This window comes from Leiobunum rupestre, chromosome 1 (assembly GCF_980474605.1).
Source record: "Leiobunum rupestre chromosome 1, qqLeiRupe1.1.hap1, whole genome shotgun sequence".
Lineage (NCBI taxonomy): Eukaryota > Metazoa > Arthropoda > Arachnida > Opiliones > Sclerosomatidae > Leiobunum > Leiobunum rupestre.
Window position 1 is genome coordinate 49457734 of NC_143384.1, and position 23524 is coordinate 49481257.

Sequence of the window (23524 nt, forward strand, 5' to 3'; positions counted from 1 at the left end):
GGCTGATTGAGTTTTTTTTTAATTTTAACATAGATAAAAAAGTCAGAATAACATTTAACGCATATTTACTTTTAACCTGTGAAATATTTATTATTTACTAATATTCAAAAAATCTAAAATAGTAGCATAAAATTCAAAAGGAATTGAGTTAATATGTTTATATGAACCTACAGAAAAGACACCGTCTTATGCATTCGGCAATTTTGAAAGGTTTGACACGGTCGCGCAAATATTTACAAATTTTTTGAACTTCAGAACCATTAGTCAACTTTTCAATCATAAAAGGCTGATGCAAAATATATGATACAGCGCCAGATATTTGAATTTCTAGATGCTGGGTACCGTGAACTATTCTTATCAATTTTCCATTAAGATCTTCTAATGGAAAATTTCATGTGACCCAGGTGGGTCCAAATTGATACACATCATCTGCTAAATGTAATAGTTAATGAATGACATTAGATTGTTGTATTTATATACCCCGTGCACCACCAAAGCATTACAGGGGTTACTCATCATCTGTCCTGGTCGAGCCGTCGACCTGTATACAAGGATAGGAAATGCTTCCTAAAACAGATACACACATCGGTATACACCCGTATACCTGCATCTCCTACTCACGACTCACTCGTGAGTTCGTCAAAATTCACAACGATATAACGCATTACGCGTTCAAGATCGTTGATCGTTTCGTTATCCAGATTGTGGAGTCCATTCTCGCGGATTGGTCTCCTTAACAAATGGTTTGTTCTAGGACAATTACGAACATAGTGCTCTGAGTCTGCTTCCAAAGCGCCGCATATGCATTTGGGCGATGCAATATGACCCAAGTTGAACAGGTAAAGTGGGAACTTACCGTGTCCACTTAGGATTTGCGTCGAATAGTAATTCGTGTTGAAGCTACCATTGACCTTAGGAAAGTACTTCTTAGTTACCTTTCCCTTCTCACTCTCATCCCACGACTCCTGCCACCTTTGAGTCGTCACCTCATTGAGCCACCTTTTAATCACCAACTTAGTTGGCTTCATCTCCTTCTCCTCGGGAAGATCGGTTGCTGACTTTGCAAGAAAGTCAGCCCTTTCATTCCCTGCACATCCAGTGTGCGACTTTATCCAAGTAAAGTTGACTTGAGTCTCCATCCGTTTTAACACCTTACGGATATCATGGCATAAACCATGATTGTTTTTATGATTGCTTATTGCGTTAATAGCAAAAAGACAATCTGTAAAAACCGTTGCACCATCACCAGGACGCTGACCATGCATCCTTAACCAGCAAATACCCTCATATATTGCTAAGAGCTCAAGAGAAAACGCATCCACCTTACCATTAATGCGAGTGACCTCGTTGTACACTTCCACACCATCTCTGTACACAGCAAATTCCATTCCGACAGCTGTCATAAATTCCAGACCGTACAGATTTTCACTTTCACTTTGTTTTGTGATTTCGAAAATATTGACGGACACTATGACGTCATTTCATATTTATCTGAGCTTTGGCTTAAGCTACAAAATCGGAGGATCCCCTTAGAAATTGAAAAGGGTAAATAAATGAGAAACGAGCTCTGGCAGCTACATGTAACTGTAAAACGAAAAACAGAAAATCCACGAAACATTTCGTCAATGATCTCTTTAATCCGTCAAAAAATACGCAAATACACGAAATCATCGACAAAATCCAAAAATAGAGGAAATGCAGAAAAGCGGCCCTAAATACACAAATCAATGTATTTTTATAAATACAGTAGAAAAAAAAATCCACAAAAAAAGAAAGACAAACGCACATATCAACTGGATTTGTAAATCCCGTACAATATTTCCGAATGTGTATATTTCCGACGGTGCTGAACCAAGACAATTGCGTTTCTAGGCTAGGAATATATTAATTGATTTCGAGGGGAAATAATATGTTGTGGCCACCAGAAGGCGGAAGAGAAAACGTCACCGACGTGAGGCTCAATCGCGTCGGAAAGGAGCTTACTGATAAGGCGTCATTGGAGTTGGCAACAACGTTAAATATCGGCTCAACATAGTAAAGGGGTTAAGCAGAGCACTCTTAAAAATTTAGAACAACGTCGGGAGTCGCTTGAAACACGGCCAACTTCGATCACGCGCTGCGGCGCTATAGCGGCCCACTTAACCGTTTCCAATCCCATGTAAATTAGCGTGAGTTAAATAATTACAAATTATCCTGCTAGAGGCGCCACTTAGATACGAAAAATAACAACAATCTAGCGTAGCCCACAGGCGGGGAATTCGAACTAATGCGCAGTGAAAAATATTTATCTTGTTGCTACTGAATCTTTTCTTACTATACATGTTCGAATAAGTTTAAATATAATTATTAATAATAAAATTCTAGTAAAATTTTACAGATATAAGAATGAGTTTTTGAGTGGTGTACGTTATGAAGAGGCGCGTTATCAGTGAGTGGGCGCCATTTTCGAACGCGTTATTTGAGATGGTTGCAGGATACGATTTTGGATTGTTTTCATGGTAAAGGTATACCAGAAAGGAAATTTTCAAGGTTTTAAACATATTGGTAGACTCTAATTAAATAAATTTACCCAGAAGCGTATAATATTATTATTAGAAACGCGTTTGAAGTTGTATTTTTAAGTCATTCAATTAGATTTTCTTTAAGTGTTTTTACTAAAATGTCGATAAATTACCAGTTTTTATTTTATATTAAAATGCGTTTTAAATAATGAATTGAACGTAATGTGAGATAATTTATAAATGTTTCTCTATTTAGGTAAAGGTTATATAATTTGCGTCAATGCCTTCTTGTTGTAAGTCAAACATGATCGACAAGAAATATTTATTTCAAAGATGATGATTATTTGCCAGGTTTGTACCTTTCAATGGCATATGGACAAATCATGGGCCTCTTGTGGAAAAGTTTTATGGACGCCTTTGAAAATTTTCAAATTATTTCACGAATTTCTCTTTAGCAATTTAACAGAAATTAAAATTTGAATGGAAAGCTACCAAACGAAATGATTTGCTAGGTGCTCGAGCAGTTGTTTTGAACATGGAAAACCTACTTAAAAATGTTACAATCACTTCAAATGTCAGCTCATCATATGTAGAGGCTGACAGCTTTACCTCAATGGCAGGCTACAGAGATGTCTGTGTTGTCTCTAGGGTTGATTTACGACGTCCGGACACATCAGGCAATCGCATCCCAGAAGATTGTCTAGACATTTTGGCAAAACTATTAATCCAGCCTGAAACACAACGTGCTACATTAAAAATTAGCTTACTTGGCAGGATATGTTTTGAGGGAATTTGAAAATAAAGATTTCTGCAGTTGCTACATTGAAAACATTTCCCAGCCTTGTCAGAACTCTCCAATCCTAGATTTGATAAAAAACCAGGATAGAGGTAATCTCAAGTAACCACTGTAACCAAGCCAATCTTTTCTTTGTATTATCTCAACAATCGTATCTTTAATGCAAAGCGCGTACCCCTTCTTGGCAATTCTGAACGAATATATAACAAAATCAAGGCACATACTTTGCCAAAACTTTAGCTTTGTCCCATATTTGTTTGTCATAACCCAAATCAAGCTTAATTAATTGCAGAAATAATCTGTAACTAATTAATCCCTCCTGTTATTGATAATTCAACTCGTATAATGTCAGCTAAATATGAAAAAGTTAAAGAGCTGTTATACAAACCTGTATCTAGAAAAGTGTACCAACTTCAGAAACTTTAACTTAGTTGTAATTATTTAGGTAATTTGGTATTTTTCTGGTTGTAAATATGTTTGAAGTGAGATCTTGTTGTAAATATGTTTGAAGTGAGATCTTGTTGTAAATATGTTTGAAGTAAACTCTTTTTGATTTCCACGGTTTTTAATCATATTATAAAGGATTTCATGTAATATATTAATTATCAATACATAATGTCATACTATAATATACATAATTTATCTTTCTTTCCAAGTCGTCAGAGGGTCAGTCTTAAAATGTGGTTTTGTACCGTATTGCACAGTAATACGGGGAACACCCCACATCAACCGGCGATACACGATTTTTGGTTTTATACTATATACAATTTCTAGGGTAAATATTAATAATGTATAATTATAAAATATTTATTTATCTCAAAAAATATGCAATAAACGTACTTTTATTGTTCATGGTCATTATAAGTCGCTAGATGACTTGGGCCTAAGGTATTACGCTTCCCGACCTCGTTTATTACGACGGGGCAAATCGCAGCAATAATTAAAAGAAAGATGATGATGTCGGACAGTGATAAGGATACTCAATGAAACGTGATTGCAATTTTTCATTAATATATCACAAAATAACATAAAATGCCAAAACAAAATCTTACATAAATCGGGTGTTTCCCCGTGATAACTGGCAGCCATGCTGGGTTGGGGAATAAAAAAACTAAGATAAATGAACAATAAATTTACCGTAGGCGCTTAAATTGACGGAGATTTTAAAAATTGTACTGACGTTTAGGAGATGAAGATCGGTTAAGATACAGTTATGGGGTAGGTGTTCGGTTTTTATATTATCCGGAATAAAATGGTATTGTTCGGTATTCGCGACGCGGGGGTGATCTCGCTCTCGGACAGGAAATTAGCAAAACATTCTAACTTGGTATTAGAGGGACCATTGGGGAATATCGATTTAATATGATTTTTATAGGTTCTAGACTAAATATTTAACTTGTCGGGGATTGGCGTGCATGCTTAAACGTAATTTTTCGCCTCAGGGAATAGTGAGGGCGGGTTTTAAGGAGATTTTCATTATCAAGGGATGCTGTCTTCTTTTTGCTGGCTCTTTTTCTTGGTGTCTCGAATATCGGGTGGTTTACCCCCATTTGGCCCAAAATAGTTCTCCCAATTCCAATTTATCCCTATCCCATTTCTCCCAATCCCATTTCCCTCAATCATATTCGTCTCAATCCCATTTGTCCCAAAATAGTTATCCCAAATCCCATTGGTCCCAAAATAGTTATCCCAAATCCCATTTGTTCCAAAATTACACTTGGTATAAACATGAATCTAAGTTTTATTTTAATATTCAAGTACATCAAATTTTGCCCATATGATTATGGTAAACCTAATCTAACCTAACCTAACCTAACGCCAAGTCAATTCACATATGGGCCCCTTCCTATGTTATAAGACAATGTCGTCAAAAAATATAATGCCGTCAAAATGTTACGCTGTATTTTTTTAGACATATCGACTCGTACCGATGAGATCTAAAACCGCGCAATTACCATATATTTGGAAAATAATGTTTGGGAGAAAGGGGAATCCACATTTTTGGGAATATTGATCGTTGGGAGAAATGGGAATCAATTTTTTTGGGAAACTTGATCGTTGGGGAAAATGGGAATACATATTTTCGGGTTATAATCTAGTAACTTTAGGAAACAAAATCGACCAAACTTCGGGAAAAATGCCCCCGGGCTGAATTTTTGCATACACCTTTATTTAGCGTCTATAAACGTTGTGTCAAAAGTCCCCATCATTGGGGTGTATGGAACTTTTTTTTGGCGGGAAAATGCTCGGAAAAAATGGTTTTTCACCAATATCTTCGTTATTATTACTTTTACAGCTATACTGTCAATTACAAAATTAATTCTGAGCACGTTTTTGACAAGAATGGTCTCTTTTTAACTTTGCGTCTGAGCAGTCGTTTCTGCGCAATCGCAGTGCCAATGTTTTTAGTACGGCTTCCATGTTTTTTTTGTGGAAAAAAAATATGCCATACCTAAAAATTTCACAATCGAATGAGGTTATGGTCTTATAGAACCTTCGCAAAGTCCTAAAGTCTGCAGTGCCAACTTTCATCACCATCTTGGAAAATGGCCGCCATTATATATATTCGCTTATAATTCCAAAATTATTTACCCAAACTCAACATATGATGTGTCATTCTTCTTCAAATTGTCTTATCCTTCTTTATAAGCTCTTAAAGGTTCGATTTTATCAAAAGGTCAAAGGTCACGAGCTAAAAGAGTTAAAATATCTTTAAATTATAAAGAAAAACGGTATATTATTTACATATTGCTTATTAATTAAAACTTCTAATAATATTTAAAAGTAGCCCTGTTGCTCTGGAGAAGGTCAAAGTTTAATTGGATTAAATTGATTAAGTATTTATTTTAATATTAAATAATAACTAATACCCCACCCTTCGTTTTCTAATAAAAAAACGTCCTTGGTTTAACGCCAATTTCGAATGAAAAATGTTCTGAGGCGAATTCTAAGTCAAAATGTTGCGCTTTGTTGGAAAAAAATTGTTTCAAGACTGCCTGACTTGACATTGAACCACCAGGGGGCATTCTAGGTCGTTACCACCACAGCACACGGTACGAAAGATATTTTTGAAAACCAATTTTTTAAAAATAAAGTAAATATCAAATATTAATTAATAAAAACATTAATAAATACATGTAGAAAGATTAAAAAAACGACCACTCTTGCATAGTAAAATTTTAAAATGTTTTATTAAAAGACACGACTAGTTTTACTGCCGTTCGGTCGCATCATCAGGTGTGATGTACATCTGATGATGCTACCGAACGGCAGCGAAACAAGTCGTGTCTTTTAATAAAACATTTTAAATTTTACTATGCAAGAGGGTTCTTTTTTTTATCTATCTATATTTTAATGCATAGGTTTATTTTTACCATATTAATAAATGCATAAATTAAAATGTAAATAAAACACAAATAAATAGATATGATAAATTAATGTTCTAAAGATTTATCGTTTTTTAAACTTATTATTCTTCGCTTTGAGCTTCTTGTTCTTCGATTTCATTTTCTGCTGGATTATCTATTTCCTTACCGCTCTTTTCTTTTTTTCCCTTTGAATCTATTTTTATTGGTTCACAATTTTGGCATGATTGCCCGTGACAGTTGCCGCAAACTGATGAACAGTGAAGTCCGAGCTTTCGACAACCACAAATGGTCCGCATCCTTTTAAACAGTTACAAAAAATCATGTTCAAAAGACATTCCTGAGCCGGCGGTTGCGAAGTTGTTTTTGGTCGTAATAGATTATCTTTATTTATCCATCCCCAAACTGTAGGATTTAATTAATTACCTAACCACTTCTGAACTTGATAATACACTTGAAATAAGTGCTCTTTAGCTGCATTTTCTGTAGGTGGTAAAATATTTAGGTTTACCGATTTCTTTCTATGTATAGATTTTGTAAAACATTTTTAATGATATTCGTTAATGGCAATTTCAGTAATGGGAGCCCCATACAACGCCAAAATAACCCATATTCATTCGAAGACACGTTTTAAATCAAATGTTCAAACTGATATTGAGCGAAAACGATGGCTCGTATGGCTTAATTGCAAAGGACCTTTTTGTAGCTCATGAAATATATATTTAATTAAAAAAATTCCAAAAATATCTTTCGTACCATTCGCTTTGAAACTGCATGGGCTGTGGTCTTAACGGCCTAGAATGCCCCCTGGTGGTTCAATGTCAAGTCGGGCAGTCTTGAAACCATTTTTTTTTTTCAAACAAAGCGCAACATTTTGACTTAGAATGCGCCTCAGAACATTTTTCATTTGAAATTGGCGTTAAACCAAGGACGTTTTTTTATTAGAAAACGAAGGGTGGGGTATCAGAAATTATTTAATTTTAAAATAAATACTTAATCAATTTAATCCAATTAAACTTTGACCTTCTCCAGAGCAACAGGGCTACTTTGAAATATTATTATAAGTTTTAATTAATAAGCAATATGTAAGAAATTTACCGTTTTTCGTTATAATTTAAAGATATTTAAATTTTTTAGCTCGTGACCTTTGACCTTTTGATAAAATCAACCTTTTAAGAGCTTATAAAGAAGGATAAGACAAATTGAAGAAGAATGACACCTCATATGTTGAGTTTGGGTAAATAATTTTTGAACTTTAAGCGAATATAAAATGGCAGCCATTTTCCAAGATGGCGGTGAAAGTTGGCACTGCAGACTTTAGGACTTTGCGGAGGTTCTATAAGACCATAACCTCTTTCAATTGTGATATTTTTAGGTATGGCATATTTTTTCCACAAAACAAAAACATGGAAGCCGTACTAAAAACATTGGCACTGCGATTGCGCAGAAACGACTTCTCAGACGCTAAATTCAAGTAAGACCATTCTTATCAAAAACGTGCTCAGCATTAATTTTGTAATTGACAGTATAGCTGTAAAAGTAATAATAACGAAGATATTGGTGAAAAACCATTTTTGCCGGGCATTTTCCCGGCAAAAAAAAAGTTCCATACACCCCAATGATGGGGACTTTTGACACAACATTTATAGACACTAAATAAAGGTGTATGCAAAAATTCAGCCCGGGGGCATTTTTCCCGAAATGAAATCCTAAAGTTACTGGACTATTAAATGAACTCCGGTTCGGAGAAATGGAATTGGGACCAATGGGACACCATGTTTTTGGGAGAACTGATAACTTTGGGATAAATGGGAACATACCTATCGGTTTACTGCAAAGCGACGTGGACGACTTTATTTCTCGATAAAGAAGGGGTCGGTACCCAGGAATGTCCTTTGCCAGTGGGATGATGCTTGGACGACAGGTTGATTTAGAGGGGTGCCTTTAGTTGTCTTGATCTGCTGTTTGTTTTTCCATAACGGGGGAAATGTTCCTTGATTTAGGGATGAATTAGAAAATTATACGCGGTGGGCATTTCGCCTCTTTTGGGTAAGCCGCTAATTTTGTGCATTATGCATCTTTATTTTACTACGTTCTTGGTGTCTCGCGGCCTGAGTCCGGACTGGGTTGGCGGTTGATCTTTCCGACTGGTTCCGTTCCTTGGGTCTCTCCTTGTTCCGATTCTGTTAGAACTCTCCTGTTTCCTTTGAGCTCTCAGGTTTACTTGCGGTTATACTTTCCCTGGGGTTTGGAAGGCGGCGCTACTTTCCATTGGAGGGGTCTCGTTTTCGTCCTTGGCAACGAAGTTGGAGGAATTTTTCCAGAGCCAAATATGACCTTTCACAGTTGTAAGGCCGGGGTTAGGTCCGCCATCAAATAGTTTGCGAGGAAAAATGGGAAAATTTCGGACGCTTGTGCTTGTTTGGAACTGTCGCTTCATGGTGCAATTTGACCTTCTGAATATATTTTCTATTCTTTGGCGATGGCATTGCGTCACTATTCAAAAATTGTAAAAACTTGTTAAATCTTTGTTACCATCAGATTTATTTCGACTTTAAAACAGAATGGAACTTTTTTGGGCCATTAAAAAACGAAATAATTTCCTTCAGTTACCATTAATAGAGCTCGGCGTTTGGATAAGAAATAATCAATTCATTTATTTTTATCCACAAATGAAAATTATCCGGGAAAAAACGATTTTACATGTTAAATTGCTATATAGCCGTGGATAATATCCATGGATAAACAGATAATCGTAATTTTTATGGTTAACCAAAACTTAAGCGGTTAATTTATCCGTTTCGCCGAGGTCTAACCATTAAAATTATTCTACGGTTCGACTACAAACAACGCTGGGTCGTAAACTGCAGCGACATATTGTTCCACTGAATTTTCATTGAAAATATTTTACTGTTGAACTAAACTTTAATTATGTATTTGTTTGAGATAAAAATATGTGATGAGATCTTGTACCAACAATTGTAGACGCGGAAGAAAGTGTTTCTAAAATTTCGCCTTTGTGTTTTTGGACATCGACTTCAGAAACGTAGATAAATTTCACTGCTTTTATATTTTCATCAGCTCATTGAAAAAATTGCTCTGGTAATTAGACGTTTGACTGAGCAACCGACACCGTCACACGGACCTTTGCCATGACTAGTATCAAAAAGCTCCATTCTGCTGTTAAGTCGAAATCAATCTGATGGTAACAAACATTTAACAAGTTTTTCCAATTTTTGAATTGTGACAGTGTGCCACCGTTAAAATAGTGAATGTGCTCCAAATTGAGCGAAGGCGGTCCATATAAATTAAATAGGAAGGATAACTAGCAATAAAGAAAGCATTTTAATTTTTTTCTAAATTAAGATTTCCATAAAAATTAATCTTAAAGGAATTTAAAAGGCGATTTATAGACTCTTCTTATCTAGTTTATTAAATAAAAAGACAGTTCTGTAGTAACATACGATGTTGGTCATTTCAAATCATATAAATAAAATAAATAAAATACCCTAAAAAATATATTTTTGGGCGTAACATTGAAATTTCGTTTTCTTGATGCCAATTAAATACAAATCATCAACCAGAAACATAACGGTTATCTTTTGAAAGATCTGTTTGTAGGTACTCCAAAACTTTCAAAAAATAATTTTTAAATTTTGGACTACATTATGTTATGGACCATAGTATCGGACCCCACGTCAAATTTTCAAATATTCATAACAAAACATTAAAAATAATTAGCCAATATTTAGTTGCACCATCGTATTTCTCGCTTACTGTTGCATAAAAGTGAATGGTTTCAATTGATTGAACTGAAAAGAACGCGACTTATAGATCATTGAGTAAAGAGGCGCAAACGTTTTATATTTATAATGAATCAAACGTAACAAATAATAATTATTCGTCTCGAAGTGGCGCAACTAGCTCTAAAATGCGAGCTCTGTAAACACGCAAAATTCAGGCTTTTGCGTGTGTGATCGACGTTGGCGGGGCTTGAACATTTTAGAAATTTTACTTTTTACGTCGAATATTTAACAACTTCAAGACGACGCCATATTTTTGTCGTAATATATTTCTATTGTTTAATAAAATTACTGATAATTATTATTTTTCAACTCAACAAATCTATTATTTATCTAGCAGCGTGCTTGTTAAAAACCGTAAATTCTTGTTTGATTGAAAAACGTCTAGGCTTTGTACAATTAAGCCGAATTTGGAAAAGATGTATGTATTGAAACATATCCACGGTTTATCGGAATTAATCTTTTTCTTTTAAATTATATTGCTCAAATTGTCATAATCATTTAACGGAAGAGGCGTTCACGTTTTAATGAGTAAGTTAAGGCTAAACATCTTGATAAAAAATAAAAATTTATCCATCATTTATATGAAATTTATTTTGCTGTGCGGGATATGATGTATTTTGTTGCCTTCGTTGTCCTTTTATTCAATGGGGTCCCTGTTATTTCGCAGCGAGAAATTAGGAAAGGTAAGAAATTATTAAATATTGTTGTAGGAAACTAGGAATGATCGTCGAATAAAATGTAATCGAAACAGAAACCTTGATGGAATTGGATTATAATATTGGACTGTGACTCAAATGTCGAAATCATTTATATTTTATCAAGTGTTAATGTTTAAAATCACACTATTCCAGTCTAATTACCAGCATAATTGTATTCAAACTGTATCTTGATTCCAGTTCGTTCCAAACTTGTACATTATGTCAAGTCATTTCCACAAGGGTGTCAAAATGCGAGTTTTGGAACTTCTGAAATCTGCATTTCAATACTTTCGTTCGTCACTTTTCGAGGAAGCAATATTTTTTTTAAAATAGGTAACAAACCTCCAGCTATCAAACAAGTTGGCAAGCCAAAATATACCTCTCCTCGGAAGAATTGTTACTAGTGGTATTAATTTCTCGAGACGTCCCTTTAAGATATCTCCGCAATTCCGAGTTATTTACTCAAAACATAATCCCGGTTCAATCCCGCCCGGTATACAATTTTAATTTTAATTAAATAATTGAGACGAAACAACCGAGTTTAATTAATTCAGAATAATATAAATAAAGTAGTTACAACAGCGAGTTAGACGTACTAAGATAATGCACAATTGAATATAACCCTATTTACAGAACAAGATTATCAGTTAAATATAATACGAAGCAAATTTTAATTAAAGAAATATCTACAGAGGGTATTTGTATTTTTCTCGCTTACGAAATAGTTGCCGCAACTTTAACGCTCATTTTATTTCAACACTCGCCCCTTATGAAGATACCGTAGAATACCTATATTCGACATCTGGTAGTGGACGACTCGTAGACTTCCTGTTAACGTTGTGACACATACCGCATGAAATGACCAATACCTCCAATTTCCAATATCATATAATGACTCGAAACACCCAGGAAATCAATGGCTGCATTAGGAATCGTAGATGTACAAATATCCACACCAATAAAAAATGAATTAACTTACCATTCACAAAGCACAGAAAGCCACTTGACTAAACGACAGCTCGAATATCAATAAATGACCGTAGACGTAATAGTTAGGGCTCTTTATAAATAAAAACAAACGAACCCAATTTATGAACTGCATTAAACATCTTAATCCGTCGAGACAACGCTTAAAATAAATTACGAAGTAATGACGACCCAGTTAAAACCCCAGACCAACATAAGTGTAAGGACACGATGTATACAACTCGATATTTTCTTCATAAATGAGCTTTTTGTCGAAAAAATATCGTTTTTCCGATTAATTTTACAAATTTATCAAAAATTTCTTCAAGGTCATCCAATTTTACAAACTTGAAAAACTTCAACCATAATGAGTTTGTCTAGTAAATTTCGATGTAACACGAAAATTTTGGTTTCGAGTTATGTGCTTTTTCTTTCAATTTTCATTTTGGAAAACAGTTCCTCGACTTCATAAAGGTCAAATTCGATCGAATCAAAGCTAATTAGACCTACAATGTGACGTGGAACACTTCTCTAATTGGAACAAACTATCTAACACTTACGGTTCTCGCATTAGTTTTTGAATGACTTTGAAGATATGGTTCTAGGTCATCGACATTTTCGCAGTAGGTTTCCCCCTAGATCTTGTATACGACTTGAAAATTTCAAAATTGTACCTAAAACGGATTTTGAGATATTCGCCCTGGTTCCTTTTTTAGTGTGCCATCGGGATTTTTTTGCATAGCATTGCGATTTTGAAACTGCGCATACGACCATAGAACCTGGAAATAGTAAATTTGTCGGATTGACTTTTTGAATAAACCGTTTTTAAATATATCTTCCAGCTGAACAACAGTTTGAAAACGAGGGGTAGCTCACTCCAATGATTATTAGGACACCCTCGTATGATTAAATCATGATTAAAGATTAAAATTAAATCTGTAGTTTCGGCCGTACAAAGATTACAAATGATTAAATCAGGATTAAATTTTTAAACATGATTATTAGAACACCCTGTAACCAAGTGATCTGCCCCTCGTTTGAAAAACCAGAAATAACTCAATGGCAAAGGTTCAATTATTTTGTTTATAATTTAAAAATAAAAATATTCTTTATAAACAATGTTTGTTCAAAAAAGCTATTCTTTAAACGGATTCGTATAGCCATGTTTTATGTTGTTTGTAAGGGGTCATATTTTATTACTTTTATTTCTAGATATTACAAATGAAGCTCCGTTCCTGATAGTTGCGGGAAGTAACAATTTACTGAAAATGGACATGGATAATTTAAGCAATTACCAAGTGTACACTGACGACACTAAAGCTGAGAGAATTGTTGCTCTCGATTACGATTACGAAAAAGAATTTTTATTTTATTCGGATGTCAAGAAAGGCTATATCAAAAGGTATTATAATTGAAATTATTAAGATATTTAAAAATTTACAGGAATTATAAACTCCATAAACGATCGATTTATTGGATAATAAGAATGTCACTATAAAACGTTTTTCTTCCAAAGCACCTTTGGTAAAAGGCGCCATTTATTAACGTTACGTAGCATAGCGTTTATTAATAGCGTGATTCCAGCTGATTGCCTTTATTTGAATTAAGATTTATGGGAAGATAACTCGAGGTGGTTGTATTCTAAATCGGAATCAAAATTTAAAAAAAAATCATAACGAACTTTATGAATCTTTAAAAACAGTTAAATAGGCAAAGTTTAAATTTATGCCATTTCCTCTATTTAGGGATAATAGTTCATAAGGGTTATTACGATAATGTATGAAAAGGTCGAGGTTTTGGTATTCGTAATACGTGAATGACCCCAAAAAGGGTCATTGAAATAAATACTCCATACTTTACACACTTTTTAATGAAATTTTTATATTAATTTTTTACTATTTTAATATTAGGCTCTCCTTAACATCTGGTGGACGAAACGTTTTCGGTAATGACGAAGTAATCGTGTCAGAGAACATTAGCGTTCCGGATGGCCTATGCGTTGATTGGGTCAACGAGCGCCTCTACTGGACTGATACGGCGCATAACATTATTGAAGTCTCTAAGTACGATGGTACGCGGAGAACGACTTTATTTAAACTGGGTTTGGATGAACCAAGAGCTATTGCGGTTGATCCTTCTGTCGGGTGGATGTTCTGGTCTGACTGGGGACATGAACCCAAAATAGAGCGTGCGACAATGGATGGGTCACAGCGACAGGTTCTCGTTAGAACTGGTCTTGGTTGGCCCAACGGAATAAGTTTGGATTACGATGAAAAGCGGCTATACTGGATTGATGCTAAAGTTGATGCTATCGAAAGTATGAATTATGATGGTTCGGACAGGAAAAAAATTATATTTGACACCACATTAATAAGTCATCCATTCTCATTAGAGGTTTTCCAAGTAAGTTTATTCTTGCAAATATAATCTTAAACTATTTCGTGAAATCCACAAAAACAAGAGACTTGTTTTAGGAAGGGTAGAATGAAAAGAGAGAGGTGAAGACCTACTAGCACAGAATATAAAATCGGTTAAAGGTGGACGCGGGTATTATGACTGCGAAGTTGTGAACAGCAAATGTTTAATAAAAATAGCTATTCTGTTTTATGAAGCTAAAAAGTCCATTTCTTCAAATCGCAACTGATACGCTTTTAACTATCAAAATTGTGCATAAATTAGAAACGGGTAATGGGATAATTTTACAAGTTATCGAACAAACAAATTTGTTTTCCGATATTTAAACAATTCGACAGAATACGTGAGCTTACATATAACTACAGCGAAATCTAACCTACTGTATTTGACCCCACAGTCTATTCATGTCATTGTTGGCATAATTCACCTGAAACCTAAATATATATACCTCAACTTTCTTATTTGGAAAATAGATATGTTTTATAATTTTTACAAAAATGAAAAATTTCATGTTTTTAGGAGAAATTAATGAACTTGAACCACTCTTCCGGCTTTTCTATAACCAAGTTTATAGAATAAGAAATTAATTTGCAGGAGCCGATGACCAGGAGTCCTCAAGTGTGCGCTTTTTCGAGCTCGCGTCGGCAACGAACTAGATGCCTTCTTTAAAATTCCCCCTCCCTCCTAATTGCTGCCTCTCCGATTTTCGAGCCGAGCGTCCCGAGCCAGAGATAACATATTTTGGTGGGCGAACTCTTGCAGGAAACAAACGAACTACCGCGGAAGACAAAACCAGCTTTGGAATGCGTTTTGGGACTCTCTCCACGCCCTATTCATATGAAGCCCTACCTAATAGGACCGGAATTTCTAAATTTGTCGCGAAAAGAATTGGTAAATAAATAACGCTTCCACCGACGGCCGCCAGAGGGTGAAATTTCAGGTGGCCTTAAACTTCGGGAAACCGAGGGAACGAAAGGAAGATAATTTTTACGGGAAGGGAGGAGAGGAAAGGGAAACAGTTATTTACGTTGCCGATGTCTGGGGGCCCTCAACGGGTCAGAGTGTGCAATAACTGGTGGCTTAACCAGGGAGTCGGGGTCCGACTCTTGTAACCCATAAGGGCGGTGGCACACTGGAAGATGTTAGCTCCAACTTCGGTCAGGTAGGGGCTGGAAACTAAGTTACGGCTCAGGCTTGCGTAACTGTGGACGCTGGCGTAGGGCACGATGACGATTCTCCTCCGGTGATATGGTCTTTGTTACTAGGTGCACCGGGCTATAAATTCTGACAGACTGCCGATGCCAGGGACCATTCAACACCACAACCCCTTAGGACTCCTGCTCATCAACTCCTGTCAAATGGCATCTATGCATATATTTATAAAGTACTTACACTTTTAAAACTTTAATGTCATATATAACAATTAAGTTTTAAAGAAATAAATAAAGAAAAAATTCAGCATATACCACGTGAAATATCTGAAAATAATCTTAAGCTCTTGCCTCCGTGTATGATGATAACTGGCATGGTAAAAAGCCATTAAACCGTTGAGCATTCACATTGCCTTCATTGTCATTCTCCTTGAAGGTTTTATTAATTTACATTGCGCGACGAAATGAGACGACAGTTAGCAGCTAAAAGTACATTCACATTGAATACAGTTGAGAAGTCAGTGGATTTTAGAATACTGATGTCCTGTGCATTTTAAGCCTTAGTTGTTAAGAAAGGCAGATGTTTAGCAAATTGCCTAAGTAAAATAATTCTATGGGCGAAGTGACTTCGACAAAATGTAATAGAAGAAATATTAAACTAGGTAGAAAACCTAAATTGTTAAAATAAATTTAGATAAACTGTTCAGTAACTATCTGATATTGATTTCTAAGGTAATTTTAGAGGTCGGCGTTTGGATAAGAATTCATCACTTTATCCTTTTTATCCGAAAAATAATTTTTTTTGCATGTTAAATCCTTTTCTATCCCTGGATAATATCTATAAATTAACAGTTAACCGCACTTTTTATGGTTAATCGATCTTTTGGCAGTTAATTTATCTGTTTTCCCACCTCTTAATTTTTTGTTGAAATTGATCATGAGTTAAAGACCAACAATACAAGGAAATGATTGAAATACGAAAATAAACATTTTCCCGTTGCCGTGACATAAGCACCTTATTGCCGGTATCTAGAAACAAGGAAGTGGTTCTAAAAGAATGCAAGTGTAGAATTTTGATTTGGCGTTTATACATCTGCGTAATCACGGTAAACGCAACGTTTTAACTATGATTAAATTCGTACTACTTTCGGACGTTAAGAAGTATGGTGCGAGGAGGAGTAATGTAGAGAACTGGAGAGTCGGCATTACCATTATTTTATATATGTAATAATTGAAGCCTTTACTTCAAATTCAAGTGATATTACTCGTATCACTCTGTCCCAGATTAGTAGGTTGTCCAGTGATTTATTTACTTCTCTAAACAGGAACACATCTATTGGACAGACTGGTCACCGACAAATAGAGTGATTAAAGCTGATAAACGCACCGGAAATAATAAAAAAATCGTCTTCAACACCCTTAAACATAAACTGTTTGGAATACGGGTGGTCTACCAACGGAAAAGAAACCAAAGCTTGAAAGTCTGCCACGATCAGTGTAACCCTTGTTTGCCATCCGAAATTTGCCTCGCAACGCCAACCCAAACAGAAGGAAATCAAATTACTTTTAAATGTGTCACTCATAACAGTGTTATGGAAAGCTCTCAGTCTACAGAAGTAACTAATGGTAAGTAACTTAAACTTTTCGTAACATTACATTTATACTTTTATATCTTCTGGCTTCTCATATATGGATATTAAAGTAGGGGTCGTCTCTAAAGAAAAACATGCTTCATCTTATTTTTAAAAATAAACAAACAGGGACATAGATAATACGAGAGATTTTTAAATGTTTATCATTCGACAGTGTCCGTTATTCAGGGGTCGTTCATATCGACCAAAAATATAATATATTTTCGATAAAATTATCTATTTTAGCTTATTTTATTTTGGAATAAATGGTTGGACGGTCGGATTTATCCGTATTCCTATGTAGTCAAGATGGGGGGTAATCTATAAAGATTTAGTTGTTCATTAATAGTGAAAAAATTGAAAAACAAAACCTTTTTTGCAACTTCCGTGACATTTTAGCGGAAATCTGACCAATTGATGAACAAAAATTTATCCGATCAAATGTTGACTAAAATTCGATAAACTATGGCTAATATTTTAAACTTTTCATTACGGTTTCGTCAATCGATTTTTTTAAAAACCAATTTGCGTACGGTTATTTATCTTGACATGTAGGGGTTGTTCATATAGAACGAAATGTTAATTCGGGACACTTTTCGTAAAAAGCATATAGAAATAAATATTTAACATAAACCAGGAAAATAAGATTTAAAGTAAAGAAAAACTCTTCTTTGAAAAATAGACGAAATTTCAAATGGCTCACATGAAAATTGAATTTGTTAGAAGACGAACAATAACGAGTCGTACTTTCTTTCACTAAAAATCAACATAAATAAATGACATGGCAATACAGATGGTTTGGGGAATAATTTAGCTTTAGTTAAAATTCTATACAATTTAGAAATACACGGGTATGCGGATAGGAAAGATCAGCTAATTTACTATTAAAATAATATTTAAGGCATATTTATTGGTAGAAAATACGCTATGCTGCGCCCAATTCGGACCTAAAAATTATTACAATTTAGAAATTGGTTCAAATGAACAAAACTGTCTAGTTTGAACCGGGAGTGGTCAAGATGGTCAAAATGATCAGTTAGGTTTGAGAGTGGTCAAGATGGTTGAAAATTGTTAGTTTGGTTTGGGATTTGCCTAGATGGTCAAAAATGTACAGTTTGGGTTGGAAGTGGTCAAGATAGTCAATAATGGTCAACTTGGGATGGGAGTGCACAGTGTTCCAGAGATCCCAAATTTTGGAATAAATTCCACGAAAGATGATGTCGAAATATTCTTACATATTCTTGTACAGTACACTTCGATTTAATAAAATATAAGAACAGAAGCACTGCGCCCTTGGCGGCGAAACTAGCTTCCATCAAGAAATATCGAGAATTACTATTCTGAAAATGGCTGAAATCGAGTTTTTTCACTATTATTTCGTCTGAGCAGAGTTTGAATATACCTAAGCAGCTGAAATTTTCAATTTGGACTATTCTAATGGTGCCATATCCATTTATGTTGACGAATGTTCGATATTCCTTGATGGAAGCTTGTTTCGCCGCCTGGGGCACAGTGCTTCCTTTCTTATATTTTATTAGTTCGTATAGTTTATTGAACAAGAATATGTAAAAATAATTCGACATCATCTTTCGTGGAATATATTCCAAAATTTGGGCTCTCTGGAATACTGTGCACTCCCATCACAAGTTGACCATTATTTACTATCTTGACCACTCCCAACCCAAACTGACCATTTTTTACCATCTTGACCACTCCCGGTTCAAACTGGACAGTTTTGTTCATTTGAACCAATTCCTAAATTGTAATAATTTTTCCGTCCGAATTGGGCGCAGCATAGCGTATTTTCTACTTCCATTAATTGATGCAAATTTGTACCAATAAATACGCCTTAAATGTTATTTTAATAGTAAATTAGCTGATCTTTCCTATCCGCATACCCGTGTATTTGTAAATTGTATATAATTTTAACTAAAGCTTATTTCCCAAACCATCTGTAGTGCCATGTCATTTATTTTTCTTGATTTTTAGTGAAGGAAAGTACGACTCGTTATTGTTCGTCTTCTAACAAATTCAATTTTCATGTGAGCCATTTGAAATTTCGTCTATTTTTCAAAGAAGAGTTTTTCTTTACTTTAAATCTTATTTTCCTGGTTTATGTTAAATATTTATTTCTATATGCTTTTTACGAAAAGTGTCCCGAATTAACATTTCGTTCTATATGAACAACTCCTACATGTCAAGATAATTGAAAGAAAGAAGAAAAAAATGCTTTTCACTGTAAATATCTTCCAGCTTTCACATTTATTCAACGGAAACTAGAGCCAATAGATTCCATACATGTCTAATCGCGTGTTTTATAAATCTGTTGGTAAGACAGTGTACACGAATGCTGAAATTAAAAACACTAAACTTTTTAACGATCTTTGTTTTTAAAGAAAAACTAATTATTAATAAAATTAAAATCAAAATCTAGTGGCGTTGTCCCAAATTTCTTAGGATTGTCAAACTTACGTAGACTAACAACGGAGGGTAGAAAAGCGGGTTAAAATTAAGTTCTGCAAATTTTATATTTTGACACTTTCAAGCAGAGAAGACCTGGTTTGTACACTAAACGTTAGACGAGTTACACGGATAGAAATGTAAGTGTGGAAAAAACTCAACGTATGTTAATGCAAAGTTTATAAAAGTAACCTTAATTTGGTTATTAATATGAAAGAAAATAAGTTGAGATCAAGTGGTGTAGTCAGATATTGGTCAAGTGAGGAGGGTAGAATTCGGGTAGAAAATTTATAACTCACGTTCCTCTCTTTAATTCTTTAAGTAAGGGAGACATAATGTTATTTAGTTTTGTCATTGTCTGGTTTCACATAATTTCTGGGGCTAGCTATGGCTGGCAGATACGCTAGATACAATGTCCCTGACGCTTAACCAGGAGGACGTTATTTCTGTAAACATTTTGATCAGCCGACTACGTTTTGGTTATCCAAAGAACTCTAATATTCAGGTAGGTCGATATTGCTACTTGGAAATACTTACTTAATTTTAATAGTAATTGGTCTTGTTTCGAAGAATTCTTGTAATTTACTTTAATCTGTCTTTCTTGTGTGTTAATTTTTTCAACTTATTTCCTTTACAAGTTACTTAATGCTAAAATTTCAAAAAAAGTTCTTTTTAGGCTTTATTTAAAAAGTTTGGCTAGGAAAAGCTACAGTTTCCACGAGGAGCAAAATTCAATAGCTGGTACGATGTACTTAAGACTAACGAACACTGTTGCCAATTAATCAGTAGATTATATAAAAGTATCGTAAGATAGAACCAACGACGAAAGGAGATGAAAGAGGCAATTAGTTTAGATATTGATTCAAATGAAGGAGAGAGTAGATAGGTAAAAAATAACATATTCAGGTGTTGGTACACCTGTATTTTTTATCCTTTAGTAACATTTTTCTATTTACAATTAACTTTAGTAAAAACTTGGACCAACCTAGAAATATATTTTGACTACTTAAAAACCTTTCGTATAAATAACATCTCGAAGTCACTAACTTCCCTAAATTTGTGTATCCGCTTAATGTTAAATAAGTCCGAGAGTAAATTCTGTCAACCAGGGTTGGCAAGAGCCAAACAGACTGGCTTAAACCACCCTTGTTTAAGCCAGATTGAACCACCGAATAAAATCCAAGGTTAAAACCATTTTTTTAATAAAAAATACATTGAGAAATTAATATGAAATATTGCAAAAACTAAAACTTAACTTTCACTTTTTGTCGCTAGTAATGAGAGCTAGATATAAGCAATTAGCGGATCGTCAAATTAATTTTGCGTGTGAAATAACGCTGCCATGTTAGGGTATAAAAGTGGGTAAATAGGTCTGCTATACCTCACAATGTAAAGGTACTGTAACTCGCAAAAAAGGAATTTTGAAATCGGGCAATTTGAGCAATGAGGGCTAGATACAAGCAATTTGACGATTTTTTATTAATGGTTTTTACTGGTTTAAGCCACCGGTTACAACCGGTTACAACCGGATTGAACTATTTATACTTAAATTTAAAAAAGGCATTTTTCCAACCCTGCTGTCAACTGGTAAATAAAATTAAATCTCAGAAATGCATACGGAATCAGAGCATCTAGTTCAATGGACAAGCTAAACTAAAAAAAAAAATTAGAGAGATAGAGTGAATATTTATTTGAATAAAATGAAATGCCAATATCAATTAATTTTACATTTTTTTAAGGTAAGCCATCAGAATTACAATTATCGTCATATGTAACGGTACATTTTCTATCTCGTCGCAAGTCACAAATAAGCTTGACCCAGTAAATGCCCATCCTAGTTATATAAATCTTTTTTTTCTAGATTGAAAACCTCGATTCTTAAATTCTAAATTTGCAAACTGGATATATTAAAACAACGCATCAACAATTTCAAAAAGAAAATTTTTCGCTATTTAAGAAAGGGCCTACTAGAGACATACCGTCCATTAAACGATTGTTTCTTCTGATAATCGATTATTTTCCCACTTTAAACGAATTTTCGCTATTTAAGAAAGGGCCTACCAGAGACATACCGTCCATTAATCGATTGTTTCTTCTGATAATCGATTATTTTCCCACTTTAAACGAATTTTCGCTATTTAAGAAAGGGCATACCAGAGACATACCGTCCATTAATCGATTGTTTCTTCTGATAATCGATTATTTTCCCACTTTTAACGAATTTTCGCTATTTAAGAAAGGGCCTACCAGTGTTCTATGACTCTGGTAGGCCCTTTTAAAAATATCGAAAATTTTCCTTTTTGAAATTGTTGATGCGTTGTTTAAATATACAAAATATTAAGAAATAATAAGTTTAATTTAAATTAAAAAGGCCAATTGGTTAAGAATAGCGTAAAACGCAATAGAAACAATCATGAAAAGTTGACTAAATTCGCACTTATCTTGGCTAAAGGTAGGCCACTGGTAGGCCTTTTCGTCGGTAGGCCATTTAGTATTTGCCCTCCCTGATCTCTTTTTCATTAATTTTGTCTGAACTAATTACCTCTTAACACTACTTTAGTCGTTGGTTCTGTTTTACGGTTCTTTTTATTTAATTTTTGTCCTTCGCTTTACTTTGGTCTTAGGTACATCGTACAAGCTATCACGTCCACACAAATTTTAATTTTGTTCCACGTAGAAATTGTAGCTTTTCCTAGCCAACATATTTAAATAAATCCCAAAATGAACAATTTTATTAATTTTTTAATTAAGTAACTTGTAAAGGGATTAACTTTAAAAAAATTACACAAAAGGACAGGTTTTGAGAAGTTTCAAGTGTTCTTTGATACAAATCCAATAATAATTAAAATCAAGGATTAAAGGTAAATATTCCCAAGTAACAATATCGACCTACCCTACTTTTAGAGTCCTTAGGGTAAACAAAACTCAGTAGGGTGATTTAAATGTTAACAGAATTAATGTCCTTCTGGTTAAGAGACAGGGACTCTGCCAGCCATGGCTGACCTCATAAGTTATGTTAAAGCAACAAAGACAAAACTAATTAATTTTATGCCCTGCTCTGACTTAGTAAACGTTTTAATATGTTACTGGATAGTGCACTACAATTTTCAGGCGTCTCTCAAAATTCGCCGTTAACACTTAGCGCCATCTAGCGCCGAAACAATGTGACTTATTGTTTTGGTGATGCAAGCTTTACAACGTGCTTCACGGTATAGCCAGAGAGGCTGCCACGTGTTGACTTTAATGAATTGTTAGGACACTTATGAGGTATTGGGAATCCCAACCGCGAAGATAGAGAACAATCCCAAAAGAAATACTTCCAATTCTATTATTCCTCTGGTAAGAAAACTCTTTTTGTTCTCTACTCAGGAAATATCCTTTTATTATTTACGCCAACGAAATTTCAAACCGTTTCACCTGGCAATGCTATCCCGCCCGCGCTTTAACAGGCGACTATTGAGAGACGCCCTTAAATGCCTTAGCGAAGGCTGTAGTGCAATATCCAGTACCATATTATTAATCCAAGGTCTCACTCTATGCCCCTCAACCACCACTTGATCTCAACTAATTTTTTTCATAATAGTAAGAAAAGTGTTACTTTCAAAAACGTTGTTTATTTACAAATGTTTAGTTTGGTCTAACCTTGAGTGTTCAAATCAGGTCTTCTCTGTTTACATTTTCGAAACATAAAATATAGCAGTGCTTAATTTTAACCCATTTTTCATCCCATTCCAT

The 23524-nt window shown here is 34.6% G+C and overlaps 1 protein-coding gene across 1 annotated transcript in view; it reads left to right on the top strand.

Annotated features, from left to right (window-relative positions):
• Positions 1–13400: 13400 nt before the first annotated feature.
• Positions 13401–23524, top strand: part of LOC149963168 (low-density lipoprotein receptor-related protein 6-like) — a 40678-nt gene continuing 30554 nt past the window's right edge. The window contains exons 1-3 of the mRNA XM_090164852.1: positions 13401–13534; positions 14043–14535; positions 17024–17324. Coding sequence (XP_090020978.1) covers positions 13401–13534; positions 14043–14535; positions 17024–17324 — 928 coding nt within the window. The remainder of the gene's footprint in view (positions 13535–14042; positions 14536–17023; positions 17325–23524) is intronic.